We start from the raw sequence: 26,162 nt of genomic DNA, 5'->3' as shown, positions 1-26,162 counted from the left end.
TATCAATTCGATATTAATAGTAGCGCCAACGTCGGTGCTTTGAATAGTCAACGTGGCTAGCCGGGATCGTTAGCCGGATAGTTAATTGTTATCCCTATATTTCCACATCATTCTTGGATAATAATAATAGCTAGGTAGATAAGTTAGTCGAACCCCCAAAATTATTTTGGTCTCGCCACTCCAAAGCTTGGTAACAGGGAAAAGTGCAAATTGGCTTTCTGACTGCAGGTGACAACTAGCATTGACTCCACGTAGAGCTAGTTATCAGACATAGTTATTTGCTTGTGGTGATTATTAGATTATCTTTTCAGCGTGATCTAACTGATTCCACCAGTTCCTAGTGGTTGCAACCAGTCCACCTCAGACAGATAGTAATAATGGCACGCAGGGATCGTAATCAGGCAACCTCAAAAAAAGCTCTTCGGGAACTTGGGAACTGCTGAGCCGCACGGACCATATCCACGCGTCACAACTTACAAGAGTGGAGGAAGGATGCGATGTGTCACCGCTATCTTTCGATATCAGAATGTAATACCATCCATATCCAGTCCAGCATCTCACCTCGTGGCGGTGGCGGAGCACCCTGTCCTTTGTCTTCTGTCCATGACAAACCGACCGGTGAGATTTCAGGCAACTGAATTAATTATCGGCCCGAGATCTGGGCAATCTGGGTGGGTGATACCAATGCTCCATGTGCATTCAACACCATCAATCAATCAATGCCTCCAAAGGGAAAGATAAGCAGAAGTAGCGCCAATAATCGGCAAAGATATCTATTATCTATATCTGGACGAAAACTCTTTCTATTCACAACCAGGAGAAAAAAGTATCACGCAGTAAAGGCTGGAGGTATCCGGACCCGACGATCGCGGTTCAGGTTACTCTACGCTCCTAGCGCAGGTCGAAAGGCATGCGTTATCGTAGTCGAGAAAGACATCGAAGTGCAAATTGAGAACCTTTTCTTATCTAAACCGTGACTGTCCAACAAACACACAGAGAAGGAGAGCTCTTATGGGAAAAGGAAAAGAAGAAAATAGAAAAAAAAAAAAGCGCATCGCGAGCAGGGGGGTTCATATCCAGCCTCGATCGATGGTACAGACACAAAGAAAGATCCAGGAGAGAGCTAAGAGAGGTGCAATGAAATCGAGCCGATTGATAAGGTAAGAAAACTGAAGAACTATGATTCATCTGAGTCCTCGGAGAAGAGGCCTATCCGCAACCGATGCAACTGCATAATTATCAGCACCCAAAAACTGACCAACTGATGGATGGACGGACATAGCACTTACCACCGGAAGTTTCGGGATGACCACGCCCAAGGTTGCAAGGAAATTGATAATGAAATAAGTCAAATCGTAGTGCGTGTAGTGGGTGCTGAGGAGGAACAGGATAATGGGCACGCTGAGCAGGAATTTCTTCGTCGGAGTATACTGGTCGCCATTGTCGATCTGCTCCCACATGTTCAAGTTGTCGTATGCACCCGCATTGAATTCGAATGGGACACCCCGCACCCAGTGGAACATCAGGAAGGAACCAAACATGTAGGAGATGTTGGTGAGAGTCCACGATGTCTCCTGCGAGACACCTGGAATGATATCGTAGAAGATCTTGAGGGCAATGATGAGAACGAAATGGATTGTCCAGGCTCCTGTTTTCTGCTGTCAGCTCTTCTGGGCTCTTCCCTCCCCCTCCACGCTTGGACATTCACACTCACCCTTGGCGTTGACCCAGTTGGCATTGAGATTGGGCAGGGCGGCCTGGTCGCTGGTATGCTCGATGGACTCAGGAGGCTCCTGGTAGATAATGCTGCTGGACCTTCTTCTCCTTCCCATCTTCGTCTGGCTCATCTTGGAATCCGGGGAAAGCCGCTGGGGCCCCGTGTCGAGCTCGGGAGGGAAGGAGATGGTCCGGGGAATTAGTAGGGAAGACACCTTGGCGGTATTGTCGAGAAACTGTCTAGAAAGGTGGTATAGCCGAGAGAAGACTCGTGGAGTCGGGTGGTGGATGAAGCAGGACTTCGCGTCGGAGCCAGCAGGATGAAGAAGTTCCGGGCTGTGAGATGGAGGATCCGCAGGGAGTCACGGGAGCCGACAGGAGCAGTAAGGGAGGCAGGGAGGCGAGCGAGCGTGAACGGCAGAGCAAAGAGAAGCAGAGAAGAGGTTGATGGAGAGACAGAAAGGAACAGAGACCAGCTGGACAGGAAAGAAATGGAGAGAAAGTGGTTGACTGGGCGAGAAACGGCGAGGTTTTGGTTTTGGAGTCTTCTTTTTTTGGGGAGACGAAAGATTATCTACTGGTATTATTATTGAGCCGTGAGGGAGGCCGCACGTGCCGCCATCCGCGTTATCGACCAGCTTCAGACACGGAGCCAACAATAATGCGACGGTCGAGACTCACTTCTCTGCTTCGCTAGCTGGTTCTTGATTAGCCACCTGAGTCTAGCTCAGATATCTTGTCCATCGCCTGTTTCTAAATCCTGCCGGCCGTCTGTCATCCACGCTAGAGGCGCATCGTCTCTGGCCCAGTCCGCTCCCCGTAAATTTGTTCTTCTTGCTTTCCCAGAACGGCATAATAATATTCAATCCACAACCCCCTCTACCATATTGGACTACGACGCTTCTCCTCTGCACCGTCCGATATACGGACGGGCCCTGATCTATTCTACGGCATGCCGGCTTCCCCTGGCGATGATAATGACTCGCGCACTGCCTCCGTCGGCCTGCAGCGCACCCGCACCAGTGGTTCCAGTGGCGCGTCACGAGCCAGTTCCCACGACAGCAACATAGCAAAAGGTCGTCCAAGAAAAAGACGCCAGGCGGATCGCTCAGACGTCCGCGATTTCGTTCCCCAGGGTGCCAAGTTCAGCGCAATCCCCTTGGATGCTAAACCTGACAGCACGTCAAGTTCAGGCTCTGATACTTCCTCGAACGACGAGTCTGGCAGTGAGGGTGCAGAGGAACAAAGCGGCCAGCCACCTCTGCGAGGTTCAGCTCCTGCAATTAATTGGAATCAAGGTAGCAGAAGCGCGATCAGGACGAAATTAGGGAGCAGGATATCCAAACCCGACAGCAACGTCGCCACTTCCGGTTTCGATGAGGTGAATAAGAAATTCTGGGGCACTCGCAGTGCTTCTGTCTCGACAGCAGAGGAAGAGGGAGAGGACGTCACGTCATCACAGAATAAGGATAGCAAGGCAGATCCTGCAGAGGGACAACCAAAGGATACCAGCACCGCTCCATCTGGCCAAGGCCCCTACTTTGTCCATTCTGACGATTCAGAATCCGGGGAGATTTCAGAAGGAGACGATTCCATTATGGTCAATGTCGGTACCCGTCCTGAGAATACCATGGAGGCCCAAAGACAGGACGGTGGTGTTTCCTCGAAAGAGAATCCATTCCCGACCGCTACTCACAAAGGGGGCGTCAACGGTACAGTGAACGGGCACGGTCAATATTCTTCTGCCACGACAAATGGAAGCAGCGCAAATGAGGCATCAAAACTGCACTCAAAGGAGGACAGTTTCCGTTCCTTCTCCAGTAGATACCCGACACCCCCCTCTACCCTTGCTGACCTTGCCCATGAAGATCTCCAAACCCAGGTTAAGTATGTGTTCTATGGTCGTGATGAGAATGATCTCGATCTTACGCTACCAGTTACATGCACTGAATGTTTTCAAGAAGGCCACCTGGCGGAGGTGTGTCCTTCCAAAGAGGTAAGCTCCTGCATGCCTTTTCACAACCCACGATGGTTCATATCCCATCGTGGAGCTGAAATTCCCTTGCGGTCAACTAAATACTGACGAAGTCCAGTGCCAACACTGCGGAGCTTGGAATCAACATGAGAGTAACTTTTGTCCTTCCTGGAGAAGATGCCAGAAATGTCGTGAGCGAGGACATGATCATGCAGCGTGTTCCTCGGCCCTGAAAGGCACAGCAGCAGAAGTTCCATGCGACTTTTGCGGTTCACAAGATCACCTGGAACTCGATTGTGACTACATGTGGAAATTCCCCAAACGGCATCCGTCCCCTGGCCCCGTACTTGTGTCTTTGTCGTGCTGCTATTGCACGAGCAATCGTCACCTAGTTGGAGATTGCCCTTCCCTTCCGCGACCCATGCGATCTTCCTCATGGACATTGAAGGGCTATGATCCTTCCATGATTACAAACATCAACGCAGTGGTCCCAAGTCAGAAAGGCGGAGCCGCTCTGAACGGCCGCCAAGGCGGAATGAGGATCAGAGGGCGTGCCGATGCACGCTCGCCTACCCCAGATAGCGATGACATGCTATCAAGACCGGCCCTCAGAAACCCAGTAGGCCGGAACCAAGGCCGTCCCAATATCCGTTTTGGAAGCGGAATTGGTAAGGACAAAAACCTAGCTGGGCCCCAAGATACTCGTAGATCTGGATATGACTCGAGAGACACTTACCGCGATCGAGATGAATACCCTGGCTACAATACGCGCCAGCGCTCTCTGTCTCCTAACCCTGAACCTTACCGTGGCAGAGAGTCGCGGGTGAAAGACAGCTGGCAACCGCCTCTACCTCGATCTCCCCCTCCCCGTGGCCCGCCCAGACAGCCTCCGCCTCGACGCGGAAGAGGCTCTGACAGGGGAGGCCGCGGTGGTGGCCGTGGAGGTGGCAACAGACGTGGGCAAAACGGGGACGCCTATCGTCCTATGCCAAGTGCAGCTAAGAAAGCCTGGAACAAGCATAGACTATGATAATGACGAGCCGGGAGTTACGGATGGGTGGTTCTCCCAAATGATCCACTGGGTGATGCATAAAAGCTTTCTTTTTCTCCGGTTTGAAAATCGGATACTTTCCAGCATTCTTGCGCTGTGACGTTCGGCTTAACACAAAACTCGGACTTTGCTTTGATTTCGATTCTCATACTGGTGCCGTGATGTACAAACCGGCCATGTACAGTGTAAAACATGATGATAGGCGATTAGTCTAAGCAAAATACCATAGCTGGGACCCCAGTCGGGACCTTGCGATAATAATCTCAGATATGAAAAAGAAAACTCTAGTCCTCAACTTAACCTTGCATTATGACATTAACATAATGCGCGTAATAATCTCTTATCCCTTGCTGTGTCCCATACTAACTAAACGCCATCTTCCAAAGACATAGTTTCAAAGTATCGGGTTTTATTTTACTCTTTCTCAATGCGAGATTCGCAGCATCTGAGCCCTTAAAAAAAAAAGAAACTCACGCTTCCTCCTCCCTCCCTTCCGTTGAGGCCTTGTCACCTCCGCGATGACCCACGAAACCATTTTCCAGAATATCAACGAGATCATCGAGCCGCTCGATACATAGATCCGTGTGTTCATGGTCTTTCAGATGCGTATTCCGGTCGTTCAGGAGCAGGACAGTTGCGGCTCCGGCGGTGTGTCCGGCTGTCATGTCGTCGATGGAGTCGCCCACCTGTAAATTATTTTTATCAAGTTATGTCGTTAGATATGTATCATGGAAATGGGATTTATGGTATATGGAATTTGGAAGGAAGAAGATGGGGATTGGGATTAGGGTGTATGATATATGTATGTATGTATATATGTGTGTGTGTGTGTGTGTGTGTGTGTGTGTAAGGTCTGCTTTGACTTACCATGATGAGGTTATCGGCGCGGTTATCGAGACCCCATTCTCTAGCGATGTGCAGGATTCCTGCTGGATCGGGCTTGGGAAGAAGGTCGGGTGTGTCCCTGGTGATAATGGGGAGGAAGACGTGTTTTGGGAGATGCGTCTGGAGGAGGTGAGTTACCGGTGCCCTGGGGGGAAGAAGGAAATTAGTGGGCTGCACTTCGAGTCTATATATATGTATGCGGGGGCATCGAGGGGAGTGGTGACTGTTCAGTATATATCTGTGCACTTCACCAGGGGATATGATATATGTGCTGTGGACGTGTGGCATGATTCATGCCATATCACACAGTGATCTGAAACCAAGGAAAGAAGAGGAAGAGATGAAACGGGCCCACATACTCGAAATTCCTCGTGCACAAGGCCCTCCTCATGCCTCTAGATTCGATATAGTCCATGAGTTGAACAAGACCTGGTTGGGGCTGCTGTTTGAGCATTGCTTCACGCTCGATTTCCTGGACTTTGGATACGGCTTTCATGCGATCTTTGAGAGTGGGCAGCCCCCGGATGTGTTCGAGGATGTCGACTGATTTGTCGATTCCTAGTGCTGCACTGGAAGTTATAGCAAGAGGGGAACGTTAGAGAGGGTGTAATGAGATGTTTTGAAGGGTTGGTAGGTTGACATACCGCATCTCTCCGAACATGTAGTGCTGGGGGAGACTATTTGCAGTTAGTTTTATTTCCTTCGTGATTTTTTTTTCTTATTTTGTACATGGCTGGAGTAAGGTATCGAGAATTGTTGAATAGAAATAGGAAGAAACTCGGCCCAATCCAAATATTGACCAAACAGTATAAGACAAATGTGTTTTGATATGGCAGAAATCCAATCCAAGTTAGCTCTTCATGGAAGACAACTTCAGATGTGACCACCTATTCGTGTCTCGAAACAGGAATAACATGAAGAAGACATGGTAATCTTCGTTGATCATATCACAGATTCTCGCGCCCGAAAGCAAATAGATGATGTTATTTCCACTTCATGGAAGTGACCGTTTACTTGAAGAGAGAATCCAAAAGAGACAAAAGAATACTAACCATAATGTCCCATCAACATCAAACACGATTCCTTTCAGAGGCGGCGCATCCGACTTCGCGCTCAGCTCAGGGTTCAATGGGGCGAACCTGCGCTGTCGCAGCGAATATCCAGGAGCGGAAGACATCGTCCGAACCAGAGACGCTGATATTCTGCTGGAGGACTTCAGCATGGATAAACGACAGTGGGACTTTTATCAAAGACGTATTGGAGTAGTGCGTCTTACCGACTGTAATTTGCAAGGGGAAGACAGATGGTCGAGTTGAGAGGTACGCTGATCCTGAGTTGCATAGAGAGAGAGAGAGAGAGAGAGAGAGAGAGAGTAGTAAGTTAGTCAAGTAACTACTTGCCAGTGGAGTTGTGAACTGTTTTTGGCTTCACCCGCCCGGTCAATCCACCCCGCATTCACACCTTGATATTGATAATTAGAGAACACCAAGAATATATCAAGCTACAGCACGGCCATTCTAATACTATATGTCCAAGAGGGATATTCGATTCATTCATCTAGAGATAGTTCTACACATGACTTATTTCATGACCTAACTCTTCTTGTCCACTTGATCTTTCATGTTCTGACTCGTATGTAAAGCTTGTCTGCGATACTAATCGGAAGTTATGGCCATGATAAAATAGAAGAGGAAAAGGAGGACCCTTAGACTGGAATATTTACACAATAAACAAAACAGCAGAGTCTTCTGGCTCAAAGCTGGACTCAACTCAGACTCTGCGAATCACAAGCTACGCTTCCTCAGCATGAATAGCATGGTCACCATAACCCATCGACTTGACAACTAATTTGGCGCTGTCCAATACCCTCTTCCTGCTATTTCCTCTGGTATCCTGACCAACAAAGGCACCATGGGCATCATCAAAATCGAAGTCCTTGATGGCTTTCCATATATTGTGCACTTCATCGGGTGGTAACGGAATCTAAGAGATCAACTATTAGCAACTTCCCGCAAAGAGAAAAATCCATGTGTAACTAACAAAATTCGGATAAGACCACATAAAAGAAAATGAGGCTGTCCCGGGTAGCCTGTCAGTGTGATACACGCCGCTGGGAACGACCATGATGGTGTCAGCGACAAGCAGCTTCCTAGCCGATCCCCACCATAGGACTGAGCTGCCGGGGAAATGTCCGCCGGTTTTGATCGCGACGATATCGAGGACCCCTGGTAAAGGAAGCCTTTCTCCTGACCACAAGACTTGCTCTGGACCCGACCGCATTATCCACTCTTGATCTTCTTTGGAAAGGTAGACCTTGCAGCCAAAAGCCTGAGCCCAATGGATACATGTCGAGAAGTAATGCGGGTGGGAGATCACGATAGCGCTGATTCCCCCCAATTCTTTGATCCGCTTGATGGTCTCGTCATCAATGTAAGTGATACAATCCCAGAGGATATTTCCCTGTGGTGTGCAGCATAAGATGGCGCGCTGGCCGATAGCGACTTTCGGGACAGTATAGATACTTATCAGTCCCGAGTGATTCTTGTCCATGACGAATTCATTATGGTATTGCTTTGATTGCTGTAGTGTGCGTAGAGTTGTCCATGATTGTCTGTAATCGTGGAGTTAGTGATGAGCGAAACGAGGGTAGTCCACCAGCGATCGAAACTCGACACGGGGGAAGTATCCAACCAAATAGAACTATGTCCAAGTATCAATGGTAAATGGTTAGAGAACTACACCTACCCAGTTGCGGGCAAATACTGCCGGGGATCATCACAGATCTTACACGAAGACAACGACCGCGCCGAGTGCTGCGTTCCACAAGTGGAACAGACCAGAAGGTCTAGAGGTGAATCGCTCATTTCTTTCAATAGACAGAGAAGGGCAGAAAGTGTCCAATACAATAATATAAGATATTTTGTATCCAACTATGAAATAAGCAGCGTTTCTAGTAGCTCCCTTGGCGCATTCTTATATGACGAACGGCGGATATCAGTCCATTGGGAAGCCGAACACCCCACCCTTGGTTCTGCCCGCGGGAAAGCGGATGTGACGCCGCAATTAAATCTTGGCAGAATAAGAGCTCAAAAGCGCGTCGTGAAGTTGAATACAAATCTCTGACTGTGACAGTGCGGAAGATCTTCATACTCCCTCTGACATAGGATAAATTTAGCTCGTAGAGCTAATTATGGCAACACGCGTCTAGTCAATTACATCAAAATCAAAGACACCATACTGGAGGGAGGCCTCCAAGGTTACTGTAGCGGCAGTGTAGCGTAAGCTATTCCATTTCTGGTGGGTAATCTATAAAGCCAAAACGATTCAAAAAGGGTAGGTCATTATCATCATATGAGCGTAGGCATTTCATTCCAAGTGCCAGCACGCTGTCATAGCAATTTCATCTGAAAAGAAAGGTTCATATGAATCTCTGCATGCTTTTGAACAGAAGGTAGTGTAAACGGATGGGGGTATGCTTGTCGTTAATGCATAGATACATGGGGAATAGGGGAAACATGTGCAACTGAGGGGGTTGATAAAGGCAAGGAAAATAAAAGTAGAAAACATAATTACAACAAAACCACATGATAGCAAAAGCCAGCGTGCAGTCATTCCATCATAAATTATCCACAATTAGGATGGTTGCCCGTGAAAAGAAGTGGAAGCCAAATGCAATAGGTCATTTCCACCTGAGCGCAACCAGCATATGTCGTTAGTTTCATGCGCTAAAACATATGTTCAAAGCAAAAAGACCACAAAGTAATAGGAATCATAACGCGTAACATCATACACCATGGTTGAGAGGATTCGGGGAGAAGTGGTGCATTGCCAGTTCAGTAGTCGTCATCAATCTGGTCGGGACTTCCTCTGTATCGATGTCTTCTGACGTTTCCCGAGCCGTACTGACCAGAGCCAGTGATTGGGCGAGGTCCGGTTGGCTTGCGCTGAGGGGGAGTAGATTGCATGGAACCCTGTTGTAGAATGTTTAGTTCCGCGTTATCAAAAAGCCCCTGTATAACAGAATTACTTACCCGAGACGCGATGCGATCCGCATAGCTTGGCTGCTGCTCCTCTTCCTTGACCTTGGGGGGCCGCTGAGGCACGAGAGGCCCATCATCCTTAATTTTGGGAGGTCTTGGAGGGGCGTTCTGCTTCTCTGACAGAGAGGCCTGCTCTGAATAGCCTGCATCCGATATTGGTGAAAGGCGGCTTCCGTAACTAAATCGGTTCTGATTTTGACCCGGATGTAGAAGGCTAGGGTTGGAACCCCATGGTTCGGAGTTGGGGGATGTAGGGGTGAAATTCTGCGCCTCTGACTCCAATTGAGACTGATACCGTCCGGTGGGACCCTGGCGAGGCTGTGGATGCTGCAAGTCTAGACTATCTCGATGCGCTTGATATTTGGGGTTGTCGGAGACCTGGGAGGGAACGAGAGGAGACGGTGGTCGATTTTCTTGTCGTCGTCCTTCATCCAGGGTGTACGTTGAGCGTATCTTGTCATCGCCATTCGGATCATAATAGTCCTCTGTGTTGTACGGTCCGTGAACGAGATCCGAGCCAGAGCGAGACGCATCAGAAAACGGGCGCTCCTTGCGACTAGGTTGGATGGTGTTGCGAATATTATCACCCATGGAAGACGCAGTGGTCTTCGACCACCGGGATATCTTCGGGAAGAACGAAGAACTGCTGGACTTGTGTTTCTTCGATTTCTCATTTGTCTTGGGCGACGTTTCGTTGCTGAGAGCACCGGATGCGACGGGCACTCGTGGCGGTGAAGATAAGGGCACTGAGTTGCCACGCACCTCGCGGCTAGAGTATCGATCATCGCTAGAAAAGCGGCGACCGGAAAATTCCTGGTCATGCTTATCACCAGTCTCGAGCTCTTCATCTGCTTCCGGAACAGTGCTGACGCGATTTTCGGATCCTCTTCGCCCGCTCAAGCCATGGGATTCGGGAACAGGGCGTGAAGAATTAGACAGATAGCCAGACTGATCTCCAGTGGAAGAAGTGCCCGCTTGGCCTTCAGGCTCATAACCATCTTGGTATGAGCTATGACCGTGCTCAGTCGATCCCACGCTCGCGGGCTGTGGTCCAGCTCCAGCATTTCCACCTCCCTGCGCAGTGCGCAGAGCCTCGACTTCGTCCAGAAGCTGCATAAGCATATCTTCAATCTTAGTCAAATCGTTGGAAGATTTGAGGCTTAGCCCCTTCAATGCCCGTTTGAAGACATTGCGCCTCTTCGAGCGCAAGTCTTCGCCGTCCTCTGCTGCCAGTTGGCGCGAGCGAGAGCCACTGGGTGGAAGAGGTCTCGGCCCGCCAATGATTTTATGTGTGCGCTCATGCTGCTTCTCGTTGGATTCCATGATAATTCCATCCTGGGCAGCAATGAAACGCTTCATTTCTTCGAATGAGTTACGCATCTCGGCTGCACTCCGTACCAGAGTAACTAGGATTTCGGTGTCCCTGGCATTCCGCTGGGCGTCCCGCACAGTGAGCTGGTGGTGAATGTTAGCAGCTGCGTCCTTTCTAGCAGAGAGTGGCACTTACATGATCCATCAGAGCAACGATATCCTTCGACTGTATAGCCTCAATGCCCCTTCCAGTGGCGCTGTCATATAAAGGAGATGGGATTCCGTGCGAATAGCCACTAATTTGGCGCTGATGGCCTGGAGTAAACGTATCATCAGGGCTGTTATCAAAAAGACCAGTGTATTCTTTGTCTTTCTGTTCCGGCGTCGCGATACTTGGAGAGCGTGGATTGGCCGCTGATATGTACCCTTCGTCTTTCGCTCCGGGTGGCGTCGAATACATATTGCCTGCCATATAATCGTGCCCATAACTATTCCCATAAGGAGACTGATAGTAGGTATCATAACCAGTGGGATCCGTAAATCCCATGCCGCCGTCAGCCATGTTATTGTCAAAGTCTCGGTCAGCGGAGTAGTGATCTCCCAAGGATTTTGGAGGTGTAGGGTTATAGGGCCAATGGTCCATATTATCATGCGGGACACCAGCAATAGGACCCTGAATAATGGAAGGGTTTGTGTTGATCTCTGACTCGGAGTCAGGAACATGTTCATCTTCAGGCATGGGGCTTTCTGCATCTGTCACACCAGTCGTGTCTCCTCGTGGCTGCTCGTCTTCATCCTCATCCTCAAATGACTGAGCTACGCTCTGAGGAGGAGATGTAACACCCATACGCTTAGGGAACGACGTCTCATCCTGGGTAGCGGCGTCCTGTCTCTGTTTGAGGGGACTTCCGCGGTCGCTCCCATACATGTCCCCGGCCGCGTCTCCACCAACTTTTGGACTTCCAGCCCAGTGCTGATTGGGGGAATCCACGCCTGAACGAGTCCCTGAAAGAACAGATGGATCGAGGAGTGATGCCACTGCCGATTCCACAGCAACGGGGGGATGGACATATTCTGGTTTCGCGGCAACGCCGTCAGAAACCTGCCGTCCCTCAGCGGCCTTGTCCACATAGGAGGCGTCAAGGCTGTCGTCTGTGTAATTCGTCATCCGTTTCTCATCGGTTCCAATGTCCTCAATACTGGGTCGGGCTGTTGAATGGCGGTATGTGTCGTCCTCGTCTGTTTCAGACTCCTCCTCCCAATGGCCTTCTTTCGGTTCCCTGGGGGACTCCTCTTCGTACCCGAGTTCCGCCCCAGCTTTGTCGTATCGGTCCTGTGTCTCATCTCCTTGTGCAAAATTAGCCTCTGCCAATCGTTTGGACCTTGCAAGGCTCGTACTAGGTGCAGAAGATAGGGAGTCGATGGATAATCTGGGTTCACCATGCTCCGCAGTCTCGAAGTGCCACTCTCCACCTCGTTCGGTATCATTGTTGTCGCTCGCGACACTCTGAATAGGGCTCAGAGCTCTCTGGTCTGCATAATCTGGCTCAGCTTCATTATCATAAGGTTGATGGTCGTCCAAGAGGTTTGCTGCTGCGGCTGCTGCAATGGCACCAGCAGTACCACTGTCGGAGTCTGCGAGAGAATAATGACTTCTCTTGTGCAACTCGCGCTCAGAAGCACTGTGTATGCTAAGATCACCGTTTGACATATTGCTGTGATAGGTGCCTAGTTGTCTACCACCGCGAGGAGTACGACGAGTAGGTGTGCTCGAGCCAGATGACCCAGCTCCTCGTGGCGAGCCATGAGATACGTTACGAACCTCCACTCCCTGGTGGGATGTTTCTGTTCCCGCTGTTCGCTGAGAAAGGATCGATTCCCGAGTCAGCTCCGAGTCAATTTCGCTGCGCATTGGCATGGGGGCAACATTATGTTTCTGGAACACGAGTTCAGTCTCGTTAAAGCTGGGATCTCTGCTGTGGCCCCTGCTCCTTCTCTTGCGGCGCTCTCGTCTGTCCATACTGGACTGGGAATCATGATGTTTGAGTGCTGCAGTTGTGAGGGCAGTTCCAACAATAGCCGCAGCCTCAGCGTCACGCAGTCCCTTGCTCCTCTGGCGACGTAGTTTCTCTTCTTCCGTCAAGTCAGGACGAGCGCCCTTTATGTAGGTCTTACCCGACGGAGAAGTCACCTCGTTCTCCTTCTCTTGTTCTTTGTGCTCTGTCGATCGATCATCTGAGAGAATAATGCCCTCGTCTTTGCTGCTTTTGTGAAGAATAACCGTGGGGTTCTTCACGTCCGGTGCACTAGCATGCTTCGATAGACGTCGTCCTAGTTCATCTCTGGAAGCCGAGCTGCCCGAACCACGAGATGCACCCATCTCACGTTCAAATTTGGAGGTATTGGAGGTGACCTTCTGATCTTTCTTCAACTCCTTCAGTTCTGGTAAGATCAAGCGTCGGATCGCATCTTCAACTGTCTCGAGCAGTTTAGGGTTGTTGATAGACGACCTCGACGTACCCGAGCGGAAGGAATATTGGTCACCCGACTTGCGTCGAGATGATACTGCTGAGGCACTAAGCAGGCTTGATTCTGGGCTGGCGGGGATGTCATCTTCCCGACTCTTCTGCAGTTTCCGCCTAGATGATTTGGAGTCTGTCTCAAGGAGCTCTTTGCTGTGGGCCCTGCTCATACTCTTTTCCAATCGTTTGGCATGGTTGCCAGACGTGTCGCGCGGCGGATTATTGAGTTTCTCAGCAACCTTATGAGCTATTCGTTCCCTGCTCAGGCTGCGGCTACGACGTCGCGAAGGAGCCTTTAGAAGGTCGTCGACTTCTCGAGCGCCTTCTCTATTGAGGCTTTGGCTGCGTTTGCGCCTGGGGGTTTGAACAGACGGCCCGTCCAGTAAACTGTCTGGTGGCATAGATGATATGTCGGATGTGGGCAGCATGTATCTTGCATCCCGGGATACGTTTGACACTTCGCTCGTCTGGTCACGATCGACGAATTCGATCTCGAGGGGCGAGCGTCGGGGAGCTGTATTGCCTTCGTCGCCGGCAGAATTGTACGAGCTGATGCTCTGGTCGTCGATAGCTGCTTCTGGAGGCTGCTTTTGCTTCGATGAGTTTCCGAGAGAAATGCGCCGGGTATAGACTGGTTTCCGGCTTCCACCAGACTCCGTTATTTGGATGTGATCGGTCTGGTCCCTCAACTTTCTCGCTGCAGATGGGGTCACCCTGACTCTCACACTCGGCCTGGAATGCAAGCTTCCAGTCCCTTTCCCTCCCTCGAAATATTCTATCAGAAGAGAGGTCTGTGACTGATGGGAAGAGCGAGTAAGCTTGTTGGAGGATTCGTCTTTGTCACGGTTACGTGACTTGCGACGAGTCGGTATCGTGATGGGACTTCCGTCATCTGGGATGGAATAGGACGTCTTATCTGTACGTCGAGAGACGTCTGTTGCGAGATCTGTTCCGGTTGCGCTCCCCCCAGTGATGGACTCAGTGGGGGCGGGCAGCATAGGTCTGCGGGCGTCGACACCCATTGTGAGAGCTTTCAAGCAGATAGCTGCATACCCTGTAAATTAGATATGATGAGAAGATCGTTGTTGCGTGATGATATCGAAAGCCAGCAACACAATAGCTGGTGTGAAGGCTAGACTAACTAGTAGGGCAGTCTGGTGTTAGTAAGATCGGTCAAAGAATACCAGTTATTCGAGTTCTGGTGTGTTAGAGGTCGAACCTTATCCTGATTCGGTGTTCTCCAACACAGTGAGAATCCTGACTGACAGGATCAGAAGGTTGCTATGGTGGTCAACCAAGGGCTCCCAGCAGCTGCGTTCTGCTACCAGAGACCAGCGGGGCTTTCGCTTTCACTCTTCACCTCGCCGGCCGATAAGCACCAACACGATCAAGAGTCCAACGTTCAAGACCACGGGACCTCCCACCAGACCACAACCTCTGAAGTTGCAGCAGGAAAGATCGAAGATACAAGGGGTGAAATGAATAAGATCGGGGAAAGAAGAGGGCTGGGAGAAGAGTACGATGGACAGCCAGTTGGGCGGAGAGACCCATGAGGGCAGCCCAGCTCACTAGCGGCGACAACAAACGCCGCCTTTGACGGGGTCAGTTCAGATTGTGGTTGGAGCCTCGACTAGGAGAGGATCCTCGGGGCGGATCGTTTACCACGCATTGTCCCAGCGTTCGCCTCTCAGAGCCTTATGGGAGAAGCTCCGCGGACCAGTCAACGGTGTTGCTGGACTACTATAATACTTGCTGGCGTCAAGAAACAGTGGACTTCGCGGCGCAGGCCCAACCTCTACTTCGTACCGCTGATTTACAGGTCCCCGTCACAGACAGACAAGATAAAAGTGGCTGGGGATGCGTCCCGGGGCCTCCTTGCAACCAGTGCTGCGCATAGTCTAGGTATGGCAGCCAGATCTCGACTCGACGCCACGACTTCCCTCATCTCACAAGTCACATTCGATGAACTGTGCTGCTCAGGTACGGAGTACAACCACATTGGGTTGGAAAGCTGCCCATCACATAAAGACCTGAGACTCGACAAGCGTCATGCTTCCTTGCTGGCACATCCGTGTCAATGGTATGTACCTATACTTATATCACTGTGATTACCTCCGCTATTCACAGCTCAGTCTGGTAACCGAAGCACCGGCAAGAGTCAACGTGGCCGGGTCAATTCGTCCTAGACTCCGTATACCATACTGTTTCTCCTACGGTCTCACCGCTCTGAGACGCGCAATTATCATGGCAGTCGCAAGAAAGGTGTCAATAATGCCCGATGGACACATGGCCCTGTTCTCCGCTCGTGCTTGCGCCCTCTAAAGTGTGATGTTGCACATTCTGGGATAATTGTGAAAGAGATCATCGCTATCCCTGCGCAGTTGAGACTTGAGCGACCGGCACAAATAATGATACTGTTACTCGGTACCTTCTACAACGCCCTCGAGAGGCTGGTTAAACCTCGTCGAGTCTGATTTTCGATGTTGCATCCGCGGTTCCGCTGCTGACCAAAATCCACTCCTCGCAAGCTAGAGCCACCAAACCCCAGGCCAACCTCCACTCGCAGTCTAGCACACAGCTTGGCTGTCCCGGTGTCACCCAGACGACAGGGAGCTTCACAGACTCACGATTGGTCGGCAACTTCCATCTCACACTTGCCAACTCATCGCTGCACACCATCGCGCAGCAATCGAATCAGTCCACGGCATCGTTATTGCGGGCGAGTCTTTACGGCGTACAGACCGGAATATGAGCATGTCGGAACATTCGCTGCCTTCCAGGGCCTGTAGGATACGCACATGTTTCTATGCCGTCGTCCTGCCTACAACTGCGAGGTCGGCGTAGACTATAACAATGTTTTTTCTTTCCTCGGGACCATGCGACAAGGTTCGGTTCGGCCGGCAGTGGACCATCAATGGTCCAACCACCCACTTTCTGTCCGCCGTCCAGCCACACAAGGTCGATGGCCTCGACTTTACAGGTTCTCTGGGCGAAGCGGGATAAACCTGGTAAAATCATGCAGTCGCGGATCTTCACTTCTATGGTTCGGTTCTCCGTCCGTAAACTCAATTGAATATCTTCGCGCCGGTTCTAGGACGTCATCTCTTCTGCGATCTGATAAGGCAGTCGGACCTGAAGAGAATAATTATAGGAACTGCACGCAAGAAAGCAGTCGCGAGAACTTGTTTATCATGGAACAGCCCCATAAGTCTAGCTGGCTCTATGGAGATCCGACATGATCAATGGATGCTAGTGCACCGGCACTCTATCTATTTTTCAAACCGACTTTCCTTCTTCTTTTCTCAGATGCACGCTGATGAGTGTATTCGCAAGATACCATGTCGCAACGCGGACTGCTTCTGCAGGTCATGAGCGCCAAAACCTATCGTATCCAGAACATCGTTAGAAAGGAGTGTCATGTATTTTGTTGATTGTTGATGACGATGGGATTACGAAGCTGATATGTACTTGATTTCGGGAATGCACCCGCGTGTCGCCAAGTGTCTGTCTATCGATCCTGGTAAGGACTAGTCGAACTCGAATACTATCCAAAGGGTAATCTGAAGTAATACATCAACAGAACTCGCGTGCATATCGCAGAGACAGAGACAGAGACAGATTTGAAGTGTTGAGCCCGTCAAACGACCCAGTGTCGCATATGTTTGTTCAAAGTGAATGAGACATTCCGACCTCAGACTTGACCAGTGGCTCGCGGATGAGGACTTCAATTCCCGGATCTGCGACTTCAGCGCATTGGGACTCGATGCCCAGCCTCACCTTGGATTAGAAGCGAGACAGACTCATGGACTTGAGAAGCTCAGCTAGTTTATGCCCCGGAATACCGAGACATATAATCAGATTTATTCTCTCTCGGTTCTTCACACCATGAACCGTGACTGGTCAGTGTCCTTACGAAGGACTAAGTGATGAAGCTATCTGGTTGTTATTTCAGAAAGATGGGTTCCCGAATACCGAGACAGTTCTATCTGGAGATACTATTGCAGGCTGCTGGAAACAGGAATTTTGCTCCGCCGAAGACATTCTTATTTTCCTGAGATAATCATCCATCATAAGGAAAAGTCACAAGTACGACGGCATATAAGTAGAGTTACGAAAGCAAGACTACGAACCGAACAATCTCACGGTGCGTCATCCCTAGACAAGTATCAGACCACAGGTAGTATATCAGCTGGGAATTGGATTCAGCGAAGAAGGTCAGCTGGCCAAACTTGAGCACCAATATATAAAGAGCCTTGCCCATCAATACCAGGATCATTGCAAAGGAAGCCACTTTTAGTCTAGGTAATTTATGACTATTTTAAGACGTAATATTGATAGGGTCCAATCAACTAAAGACGCAGTCAAATACGTGACGAGAATTAGAAGCACCAATCGATTGGCCCAAATTGAGCATCGTCCGACTCTCTGAAAGAGGTTGCATACATGTGATGGGCAACGCAAAATCGATCAAGCTGGATTCATCAATACTCAGCATCATTTCGCCCATCTAGATCACTCAACGGCAGGCAAGATGCGTATTTACAGAGACGTCTCGAGTACCTACTTATATATCCAGCAGGAACTAGTCAGTGACTGTAGCACTATAAACTTCGGCAGCGTTGATGAGCAGCTATGGATATGTGACTTGTGGAGGAAGCTATAAATATCGTCCACGTTTGTATCTGTTACTTTAAAAAGTCGACGAGGCAACTGACTAGTTTATCGTCATATAGCATAATTGTCGAAGCCTATATGGCACAGAAGCAAACGATCCATCTCGCGAATAGCCGGTCACTTTTTTTCAATCTAGAGTCTAGCCAATACCGGCCTTGACCATGAACTAAATCGCTACGTAAAAACTAATTTTTGTATAAGCAAGTCATAATCCCGCCTTTTCAGCATTACGACTACTACCGCTCCCTGGAGCAGTGACTAGATTGGCAAAATTGACGCCAAGTTGTTGTTTGCATCAACCAATCGTGCCTTGATTAGAGGCTTATGGACTCCTTTGCCACGATACTCGATTGCTGTATTATCCAGATACAGATGGACTACTTCTCCATGCGGCCTATTTATTCTAGCGACTGCAGCGATCCCCGATCATCACAAAATAAAAGACATCCATCTTCTCTCGAGGATACAATCTGCGCCAGCATTCCGAGAAGCTCTGATGAACGACCATTTATCTCTAAATCCGGAAATAGAGGCCTGAATGATCTTTTCGCTTGATCTAGCCCAATCTTGAACATGACTAGATTTGTTGCTCCGAAGTCATCTTTTCGGTAATTATAAATTCTCACGCGAGACGAGTCATCCAGAAGACACATGTAGATGTTGCGAATGAATCTGCAGTGTAAATACCCGCATGAAGCTAGGGGCGTAATATGAAGGGATCGCTCAATGGACATATATGTAACTCGAGGATATAGATCAAGAATTGCGAAAGTGGATTCGGTTCTCTTTCTGAGAGGACATGATCTCTCTCATTCCAAAGCCCGCAACGCGATTTGATGACATCTAGAAATCTGAGGGCAGGTTCTAATAGCAGTCCCTCCTCCTATAAATAGGGCGTATGAGGATGTTAGGACAGGGAACAGCCGCTGAAATATCTCAGCTTGGCGATGGAGATGGATACTTAGTTTTAGTGTATTCATTCCTTTCGGCTACATGAGATACCTAGTCAACAGGTCTGGATTTGCCATTTTTGTTTGTTTTTTTTATGCTCATTTAGGTATCTATCTGTAGATCCACTTCTGCGTGATGTTCGGTAGATACGTAGGTTCCATACGGCATAAGGATATTTTACGGTTTCACTGTTAGTCTACCAACTCTGAAACGAGGGAATATCCATATTCAGTTAAATTTCCTATTGAAGATTAGCTTATCTTTACGAATGTAGACGTTTGCACCGGTTTGGCAAAGAACTGTGTAGTCACTTTTACTGCTCTTCTCATGAGCCTGTCTTATGACTGGGCTTTCATCTCAACCAACAGCGCCAAGTCCAGAGAAAAACGCGATTGGAGCAAGATTGCAACCATGTCTCGGAATCAACTGCCCTCATGGTCAGACGACTGAGAAAGGTCACCATGCGGCAGCGATGAAGGCCAAGGAGTCCTGCTTCAAATAGTCGCTCTTCTGCATCTAGACCTCAGATCCAGACTCTTCCGTCTGCCTCAGAAAGCAAACATCTCAAATCAAAGCGTCGAACTGTTTCATTTCCTAAGATCCGAGACACTCATGTTGCAAACGGACTCTGGACGGACCAGGACCCTGGATATTAGACAAACTACTCCGTACTAACTAACTCCAGAGAAAGCGGTCTGCCTTTCCCGACCCGAGTAAATCTTACAGTGAACCACGGAGAAAGTGGATAATAATAATTAAAAAGGGAAGAGTTCCAATAATAATTTCCCGCCTTCTGGAATGTGGATTACTGAAGAGGAATACATAATGGTCTTGAATGGCTATCCGAATTCTGTACGGGAATGGTTCCCCGGAGGCAAAAAAGAGAAAAAAGGATCCATAAGGCAGACGAGTTAACGACGCTGGAAATTATATGGTACAGATCCTTGGAAACGCACATTTGGTTTTTTTAATTTTGCCAGTGTTGAAGTTTGTTATTCATAGATGTTCTATTTTAAGCCGTGGGCGAACCGTGGAACTTGATCGCTTTCAATAATGAAAGAGTTTGACGGAGTCCCGAGGCGGTTATACGGATACGACAGGGACTCTCCGTAAGAGATGAAAATGGGGTTTACATACTTCGCGGTCTAACTACTCCATAGGCTATTATTAATTCTATGATGATAACAGCCACGCATATGGAGTATAGTAGATCTCCTGTCGTGGAGTATCCGCACTCCGCCTATATACTCTACGGCTATGGCCGAGCTAGAACTGTACAAAATCGTTCTGAACAGGAGTCCTACTCAAAATAGCACTATCAGACCTGCCGCGCAAAGAATTTGAGAGCTCAGTGGGGCAGTGAGGAAGAAACCTCAGTTAAAAGACGTCATGAATGTACGGATTTACTGCGCAAGCGGCACGGTGAGGAACGATCTGCTCGCCCGTAATGCGACTTAAATGCAGATCAAAATGTGAACATGATCAAAGGATGTACACGCCAGCTTCTGCTGTTCCAAGTAGGACTGAATCAGCAAGAGTTTCGCGCTCTCCTGGGGCACAGTGCCAGGTAGATAAAATAATAATAATTGCGACCGTCAACCCGATCAGAAACCGTTACCAGAGACCAAACCAAGAATAGAAGGTCAAGGCTCCAGAAGCATACATGGATCGAGGAGACATCCGGGGGAAGCCAGGAGACCAAGATGACGCAGCAATCGATTCGAAAGAGGCCCATTGTGCAGCAACTGGGCGACCTGAATGGCCAAGGGACCCGTGTTCTCCTGAGCGAGGCAGTGCACCGACCCAGGCGTTTTACGCTTTGAGACATGCTAGGGGGTTTAGGGTACTGGTACGGCGAACTATCTAACTGCCGGACGCCATTAAAGAGCTGTTCGTTAACCCAGAAAGGTGCTAGATGCCGTCTGTCTCCAGTGTTAGGAGTGTAACTTCTTCCAATCATGGTCAAAGCATTGACTTGAAAGCAATAAGTTGTCTTCCAGAAGCGGTGGTAGAATCTAGACGCGACGATGTAGAAGCCGAGTAGCCTGTATAGCACTCACTTTATACAGTACACAAGTGACTTGTTATTAGTTCTCTCTAGATAGAAGCAGCAGCCATCAGTACATTACTCGTCTGATTCCATTGGAAACATAATGAACATATGAGGCTGGTGTCAGCTTGCGGGTTACCATCAGTTGAGGGACCTCATTATATGAATAATGAGAGACCTCCGATGCTTCCAGGTGTAATAACCCAAGAAATGTCACGGCTTGGTGGCCTGGCCTGAGAGAAACTCAGCGACCGTGGCGTTTCTCTTGGTTCTTGGCTGTAGAGAGTTCTTGGCTGTAGAGAGAAAATTGCTGTCGATAATAATGGCAGAGTCGAGCGACTACTACGGAGTAGTAGACTGGCAACGCGGCGACCTAATAAGACGCAGATTCGCAGAATGAGATAGAGCACCGATGACTGGCCGCCGTCATCCTCGATCGATCATCCATCACGACATCTGCAGCGCCCACACCCCACAGTACATCCTCATCTTGGCTCTCCCGCCTCTCAAGGTTTGCCCACGGTCAGCCTCTGACATTGTTCGCTTCCGGGCGGCTCCTCATCCTGGGACGCGCGTATACTGGTTGCGTCTGCCGTGGGGGAGATCACTTGGCTCGAGAATAGGCCACACGACGTCGAGATGCGAAACGACCCTTTTCTATCGACGCTCCCTCAAGAGTAAAGTCACCTTTGTCTCCCCGTAACTGCACCCTCGAGGCTATCGCATTCGCTCCAACAAGCCCAGAACAAGCAACAAAGAAGCAGAGGTGTCGGTTTCCTGGTGACGCCGGCCTCGAGCACGACCGAGAACGACCGCTGGCTGGCTGCTTGGCGCCCTTTTTCCAGTGTGCCCCCTTCGCCGCGCCCATTCATTCCTCGCCATCCGTCCATTCTTCGCCCCGTCTCACCCTGCTGGCCTCAGGCTAACTACTAGTTAACGCTGTGGCTCACTAACCCTCCCGGCTTCCTGGGCTGGACGCTTGTGTCTCCTTGTCACTCTCCTCCTTTCGCAGTTCGACAACGGCCAAGAGAGAGAGAGTCAGCCAGAACGGACAGACTTGCACGCCGGTCTGTCGTTCTCTCGTCGACCTCGAAATCGAGATCGTGTCCGTTCCGTCACGAACGAACGAACCACCCCTTGTCCGCCAGGCTATACTGTGTGTCGCCGCCCTCACTCGCTCAAAACTACTCTGATTCAACCACTTCGCTGTTTACAGTTTCATCGTCTCTTTTGATCTTTCGCAGATCCACGGTCTTTCACTAAGTTTCTTCGCTGGTTGAGTCTCTGGTCAATCACCTTGCAATCCTTACGTCGTTACCGCATCTTCCGGGAATACGCTCCTATCCATCATCCCAGCGACCGCTACATCCGACCTATTCAATGACGCCCTGAGTCGACGATACGAACATATAGAGATCCTTTCGACCAGCGCAAAAGGAACCATATCGCGCGCGCGTCCATCGTGTTGCCCTCACTGCAGTTGGATTATCGGGTCAGCCGCCCGATAGGATAGTACATCACGGGACTTCCACATTCGGTCGTTTCGACAGGTGCTCTGGAGCGCCGTATTCCCTCGTTCATCGACCGTTGAACGTCGTCACGTTCACTCTTGAAAAAAAATCTTATAACATCTGCATTAGTCTTACTAGGAGACTGCTAATCTACGACAGCCGCCATCATGCGGTTGCTCCCGTTTCTGTCATGCCTCGTCTTCCTGTGCTCCTCCCCGCTGGTATCTGCCATCCGGTTAATCGAATCCAACTCGTTGAACCCGTGCCAGGATAATTCGAGCTTCACTGCAAGTCTTTTCAATGTTGTATTCACGCCAGACAACAGATCGATAGCCATCGACATTGTGGGAGTGTCGTCCATTTCCGGACATGTCGTCGCAGAGCTGGAAGTTATTGCTTATGGCTATACAGCCATCACGAAGACTCTGAACCCTTGTGAGATGAATCTGGAGGGTCTTTGTCCCATGAACACGGGTCAAATCAACATCAAGACAAACATTCTCGATATCCCCCAAAGCGTGATCGACGCGATTCCGGGTGAGTTCTGTTACACAGGGTGAGGCACTCGGTTCTTTGCTAATGGTGCCACTTCTAGGTATCGCATTTCAAGTCCCAGATCTGGACGGCGAAGTGCGTGTCTACATCAACTCTACTACGACAGGGGAAAGTATCGCATGTGTACAAGCAGATCTGTCCAATGGCAAGACCGTATATCAGAAGGGTGTGGGCTGGGCCACCGCCGTCATTGCTGGGTTGGGTCTGGCTGCTTCTGCAATCACTTCTGGACTTGGCCACTCGAACACTGCGGCTCACGTTGCCGCCAACGCGTTATCTCTCTTCAGCTTTATGCAAGCTCAGGCCATGATCGGCCTGACCTCTATACATCTACCGCCCATCGTGCAGTCGTGGACGCAGAACTTCCAGTGGAGTATGGGTATCATTCACGTTGGATTCATGCAGACTATTTGCACTTGGTACCAGCGGTCGACAGGTGGTACGCCGTCGGTGATTTTGACGAAGTTGGCTACCACATCCGTGTCCGTACAGAAGAGATCTCTGGAATATGTCCAGGATCTGGCTGTCCGAGCCGGTAACCATATCATGAAAAGGGCGAACAGCGATAGCGGAAATACGAAAGCGATCGTTGTCAGGGGTATCAATAGAGTCGGGTTCCGCGCGGATATCGAGGAGACCAATATCTTCATGACTGGTCTGATCTTCTTCATCGTTTTTGTTGGGTTTGTCATGCTCTTCGTCGCGCTCTTCAAGGGAATCTGTGAGCTTCTTGTGAAGTCCGGCAAGATGAAGAGCGACAAATTCCAGGATTTCAGAAACGGCTGGAAGATTGTCTTGAGAGGTATTCTGTTCCGATTGACGCTGATCGGTTATCCCCAGATGTGCGTCCTGTGCTTGTGGGAGTTCACCAAGCGCGACTCTGCCGCCGAAGTCCTCTTGGCTGTCATCATGTTCGTTTCAATGACTGGCGCCCTGGGCTGGGCTGCACTGAAGGTTATCCGACTGGCCAAGCGATCCGTCTCCATGCACAAGAACCCGGCCTATATCCTCTACTCGGACCCGACTTGTCTCAACAAGTGGGGTTTCTTGTACGTCCAGTATCGAGCCACTGCATACTATTTCGTCGTTCCAGTGCTTGTCTACATCCTGGTGAAGAGTATGTTTATTGGTCTTAGCCAGGCAGCACCGACCGTGCAAGCTGTCGCTCTCGTGATCATTGAAGCACTCGTCCTCATTGGAGTCTGTGTTCTCCGACCTTGGATGGACAAGAAGACCAACGTTTACAACATCTCCATTGCCGCTGTCAATTTCTTGAACGTTATCTTCCTCCTTGTCTTCAGTGACGTTTTCGACCAGCCTGGTATTGTGACAGGTGTTATGGGCGTCGTCTTCTTCATCTACAACGCAGTCTTCGCCTTGACTCTTCTGATCCTCGTCTTGATCGCTTCTATCTACGCTGTCGTCTCGAAAGATCCGGACACTCGCTACCAGCCCATGCGTGACGACCGTGGATCGTTCATCAAGTCGCAAACCCAGTTGACAACTGAGCTCGATGCTCTGGGCGCTACAGCCAGAGGAGAATTGAAACCTGGTCAATACAAGTCCGGGTTCGACGATGATGATACCTCGTTCTCTAGTGGAAACGGCGCCAGTATCGGCCGCCAGAACGATGATAGCATTGCTGTGCCCCAGCATGCGGCTAGACAATCTCCGCACTCTCCTGTTGACCCGTCGGTACCGCTGTTCCCGAGCAACGGCTCCAGCAACTCTTCGTCGCAGAGTCGAGGCCCGCCCCCAAGTTACAATAATGGGTACTCAACAACGGAGTACGTTGGGCGGACTCCCTCTCCTGCTCCGGGATCACGCGGCGGTGCAACGCTGGCAAATCCGCAGGCATTCAGGGCTCAGCACAATGCAAGTCCTTGGCAGAGAGGGGCAGGCTACGAACATTGAAAAGAATGTTCTCATTCCTTTCACTTTGTTCGAAATGAAGATACGGCAAATTCATACTCAGTTGTCTTTGCATGCGCTGCATTCTCCTGTATTGACTAATCAAGGTTCTTGATCGGACTGTTCTACTTTCGTCGAATCTCTATCCGTGGGAATCCTATGTATTAAGCATTTTCTTTCTCATTCTGTCCTTGTCAGGAGAGTCTCTTCTTCGTATTGTTACAACTGGCGTTCTGATGCATGCATGTTAAAATTGGCCTTGGGGCCATTTGTGGGACTTCGTGTGCCTGTTCCGTTCTGAGGGGAACTCCACATTCCCCTGGGGCGCATGCTGACCTCGAGGAGTACTGGTTATGGTTTTTCATAATTGGAGAGATGTCTTTATTAAAAGAAAAACGCAACTGACACCTCCATCGAAGACAGCTCCCTTTTCCTGGTGGGGTCTTTTCTTCTGGCGCTGTAATTCGCGGATTTTTCTTCTGTCAGCATATACCCTTAAGAAAGAGGAGCAGCCCCCCCGCCTCGAGAGCAAAGGATGAAAAAAGAAGTCAGGGTCCTTTTTCAACCTCCGGAGCATACCTCACCTATTATCTTTTCTAGTTCCTTGACCCTACCTTAGTTTACCGACTATCGTTCAGGTTACATACATGAAAGTTATTCCACCCATCAGAGTACCCGAAAGTTCCGTATAGATCTATCTATTTCTGATCCCACTCTCCGCGTCTCTCCCTCTGCTACTCTCCTATTGTTATGCGGTTTTTCTTTTCCCTTTTCCCTTTTTTGGCCATACTGGGCTCCGTCTACTTTTCTTCCTCGTGTCCCTTGATTCGTCCGGATCTGTACCATACTACATTTATGTTATTATTAGTGCTTATTCTGGGAATGACGAATAGATGTCGCTTTTCACTTACAATCATTTTTCAATATTCACCTGTAGTATGTAACCATATTTTGTAGCCTGTTGGGGCGATTGAATGGTAGCACTAGTCTCGAGTGAGTGTAGATGTGAT

General features: G+C 49.6%; 6 protein-coding genes across 6 annotated transcripts; 2 read left to right on the top strand and 4 right to left on the bottom strand.

Annotated features, from left to right (window-relative positions):
* Positions 1 to 981: 981 nt before the first annotated feature.
* On the bottom strand, positions 982 to 2,293 carry C8Q69DRAFT_62534 (putative unfolded protein response Orm1). The gene is made up of 3 exons (XM_028633852.1): positions 1,715 to 2,293; positions 1,290 to 1,648; positions 982 to 1,228 (listed from the first exon to the last, which is right to left on the bottom strand). The coding sequence occupies exons 1-3, from the start codon at positions 1,845 to 1,847 to the stop codon at positions 1,178 to 1,180; spliced, it is 543 nt and encodes a 180-aa protein (XP_028482843.1). The 5' UTR covers positions 1,848 to 2,293; the 3' UTR covers positions 982 to 1,177.
* Position 2,294: 1 nt separating this feature from the next.
* Positions 2,295 to 4,730, top strand: C8Q69DRAFT_62484 (zinc knuckle domain protein). The gene is made up of 2 exons (XM_028633851.1): positions 2,295 to 3,712; positions 3,810 to 4,730. The coding sequence occupies exons 1-2, from the start codon at positions 2,669 to 2,671 to the stop codon at positions 4,719 to 4,721; spliced, it is 1,956 nt and encodes a 651-aa protein (XP_028482842.1). The 5' UTR covers positions 2,295 to 2,668; the 3' UTR covers positions 4,722 to 4,730.
* Positions 4,731 to 5,212: 482 nt separating this feature from the next.
* On the bottom strand, positions 5,213 to 6,804 carry C8Q69DRAFT_509152 (putative HAD superfamily hydrolase; the record flags this gene model as incomplete). The annotated part of the gene is made up of 5 exons (XM_028633067.1): positions 5,213 to 5,428; positions 5,610 to 5,772; positions 5,987 to 6,196; positions 6,272 to 6,304; positions 6,680 to 6,804. 5 exons carry the CDS (start codon positions 6,802 to 6,804, stop codon positions 5,213 to 5,215), a joined length of 747 nt encoding a protein of 248 aa, XP_028482841.1.
* Positions 6,805 to 7,149: 345 nt separating this feature from the next.
* On the bottom strand, positions 7,150 to 8,821 carry C8Q69DRAFT_475488 (putative metallo-beta-lactamase domain protein). The gene is made up of 3 exons (XM_028631197.1): positions 8,373 to 8,821; positions 7,668 to 8,238; positions 7,150 to 7,610 (listed from the first exon to the last, which is right to left on the bottom strand). The coding sequence occupies exons 1-3, from the start codon at positions 8,489 to 8,491 to the stop codon at positions 7,419 to 7,421; spliced, it is 882 nt and encodes a 293-aa protein (XP_028482840.1). The 5' UTR covers positions 8,492 to 8,821; the 3' UTR covers positions 7,150 to 7,418.
* A 528-nt stretch (positions 8,822 to 9,349) lies between these two features.
* C8Q69DRAFT_62285 (hypothetical protein) lies at positions 9,350 to 14,898 on the bottom strand. Its single transcript, XM_028633850.1, has 4 exons — positions 14,720 to 14,898; positions 12,377 to 14,641; positions 11,175 to 12,325; positions 9,350 to 11,122 (listed from the first exon to the last, which is right to left on the bottom strand). The coding sequence occupies exons 2-4, from the start codon at positions 14,520 to 14,522 to the stop codon at positions 9,461 to 9,463; spliced, it is 4,959 nt and encodes a 1,652-aa protein (XP_028482839.1). The 5' UTR covers positions 14,523 to 14,641; positions 14,720 to 14,898; the 3' UTR covers positions 9,350 to 9,460.
* Positions 14,899 to 22,366: 7,468 nt separating this feature from the next.
* On the top strand, positions 22,367 to 25,330 carry C8Q69DRAFT_62180 (hypothetical protein). The gene is made up of 2 exons (XM_028633848.1): positions 22,367 to 23,223; positions 23,282 to 25,330. Exons 1-2 carry the CDS (start codon positions 22,854 to 22,856, stop codon positions 25,153 to 25,155), a joined length of 2,244 nt encoding a protein of 747 aa, XP_028482838.1. The 5' UTR covers positions 22,367 to 22,853; the 3' UTR covers positions 25,156 to 25,330.
* Positions 25,331 to 26,162: the final 832 nt, after the last annotated feature.

The sequence above is a fragment of the Paecilomyces variotii genome (genome assembly GCF_004022145.1).
Source record: "Paecilomyces variotii strain CBS 101075 chromosome Unknown C8Q69scaffold_10, whole genome shotgun sequence".
Classification (NCBI taxonomy): Eukaryota; Fungi; Ascomycota; class Eurotiomycetes; order Eurotiales; family Thermoascaceae; genus Paecilomyces; species Paecilomyces variotii.
Note: the sequence above shows the minus strand (reverse complement) of the source record. Positions and strands in the feature narration are given on the sequence as shown.

Coding starts and splice junctions, on each gene's coding strand:
- C8Q69DRAFT_62534 (XM_028633852.1), bottom strand. CDS start 1,847: ATGAGCCAGACGAAGATGGGAAGGAGAAGAAGGTCCAGCAGCATTATC. Junction 1,649..1,714: donor CAACTGGGTCAACGCCAAGG/GTGAGTGTGAAT, acceptor AGCAGAAAACAG/GAGCCTGGACAATCCATTTC. Junction 1,229..1,289: donor TCATCCCGAAACTTCCGGTG/GTAAGTGCTATG, acceptor ATAATTATGCAG/TTGCATCGGTTGCGGATAGG.
- C8Q69DRAFT_62484 (XM_028633851.1), top strand. CDS start 2,669: ATGCCGGCTTCCCCTGGCGATGATAATGACTCGCGCACTGCCTCCGTC. Junction 3,713..3,809: donor AGGTGTGTCCTTCCAAAGAG/GTAAGCTCCTGC, acceptor GACGAAGTCCAG/TGCCAACACTGCGGAGCTTG.
- C8Q69DRAFT_475488 (XM_028631197.1), bottom strand. CDS start 8,491: ATGAGCGATTCACCTCTAGACCTTCTGGTCTGTTCCACTTGTGGAACG. Junction 8,239..8,372: donor CAGTATTTGCCCGCAACTGG/GTAGGTGTAGTT, acceptor CCACGATTACAG/ACAATCATGGACAACTCTAC. Junction 7,611..7,667: donor TGTGGTCTTATCCGAATTTT/GTTAGTTACACA, acceptor TTGATCTCTTAG/ATTCCGTTACCACCCGATGA.
- C8Q69DRAFT_62285 (XM_028633850.1), bottom strand. CDS start 14,522: ATGGGTGTCGACGCCCGCAGACCTATGCTGCCCGCCCCCACTGAGTCC. Junction 12,326..12,376: donor CTCCCTATCTTCTGCACCTA/GTACGAGCCTTG, acceptor ATTTTGCACAAG/GAGATGAGACACAGGACCGA. Junction 11,123..11,174: donor TCGTTGCTCTGATGGATCAT/GTAAGTGCCACT, acceptor ATTCACCACCAG/CTCACTGTGCGGGACGCCCA.
- C8Q69DRAFT_62180 (XM_028633848.1), top strand. CDS start 22,854: ATGCGGTTGCTCCCGTTTCTGTCATGCCTCGTCTTCCTGTGCTCCTCC. Junction 23,224..23,281: donor CGTGATCGACGCGATTCCGG/GTGAGTTCTGTT, acceptor TGCCACTTCTAG/GTATCGCATTTCAAGTCCCA.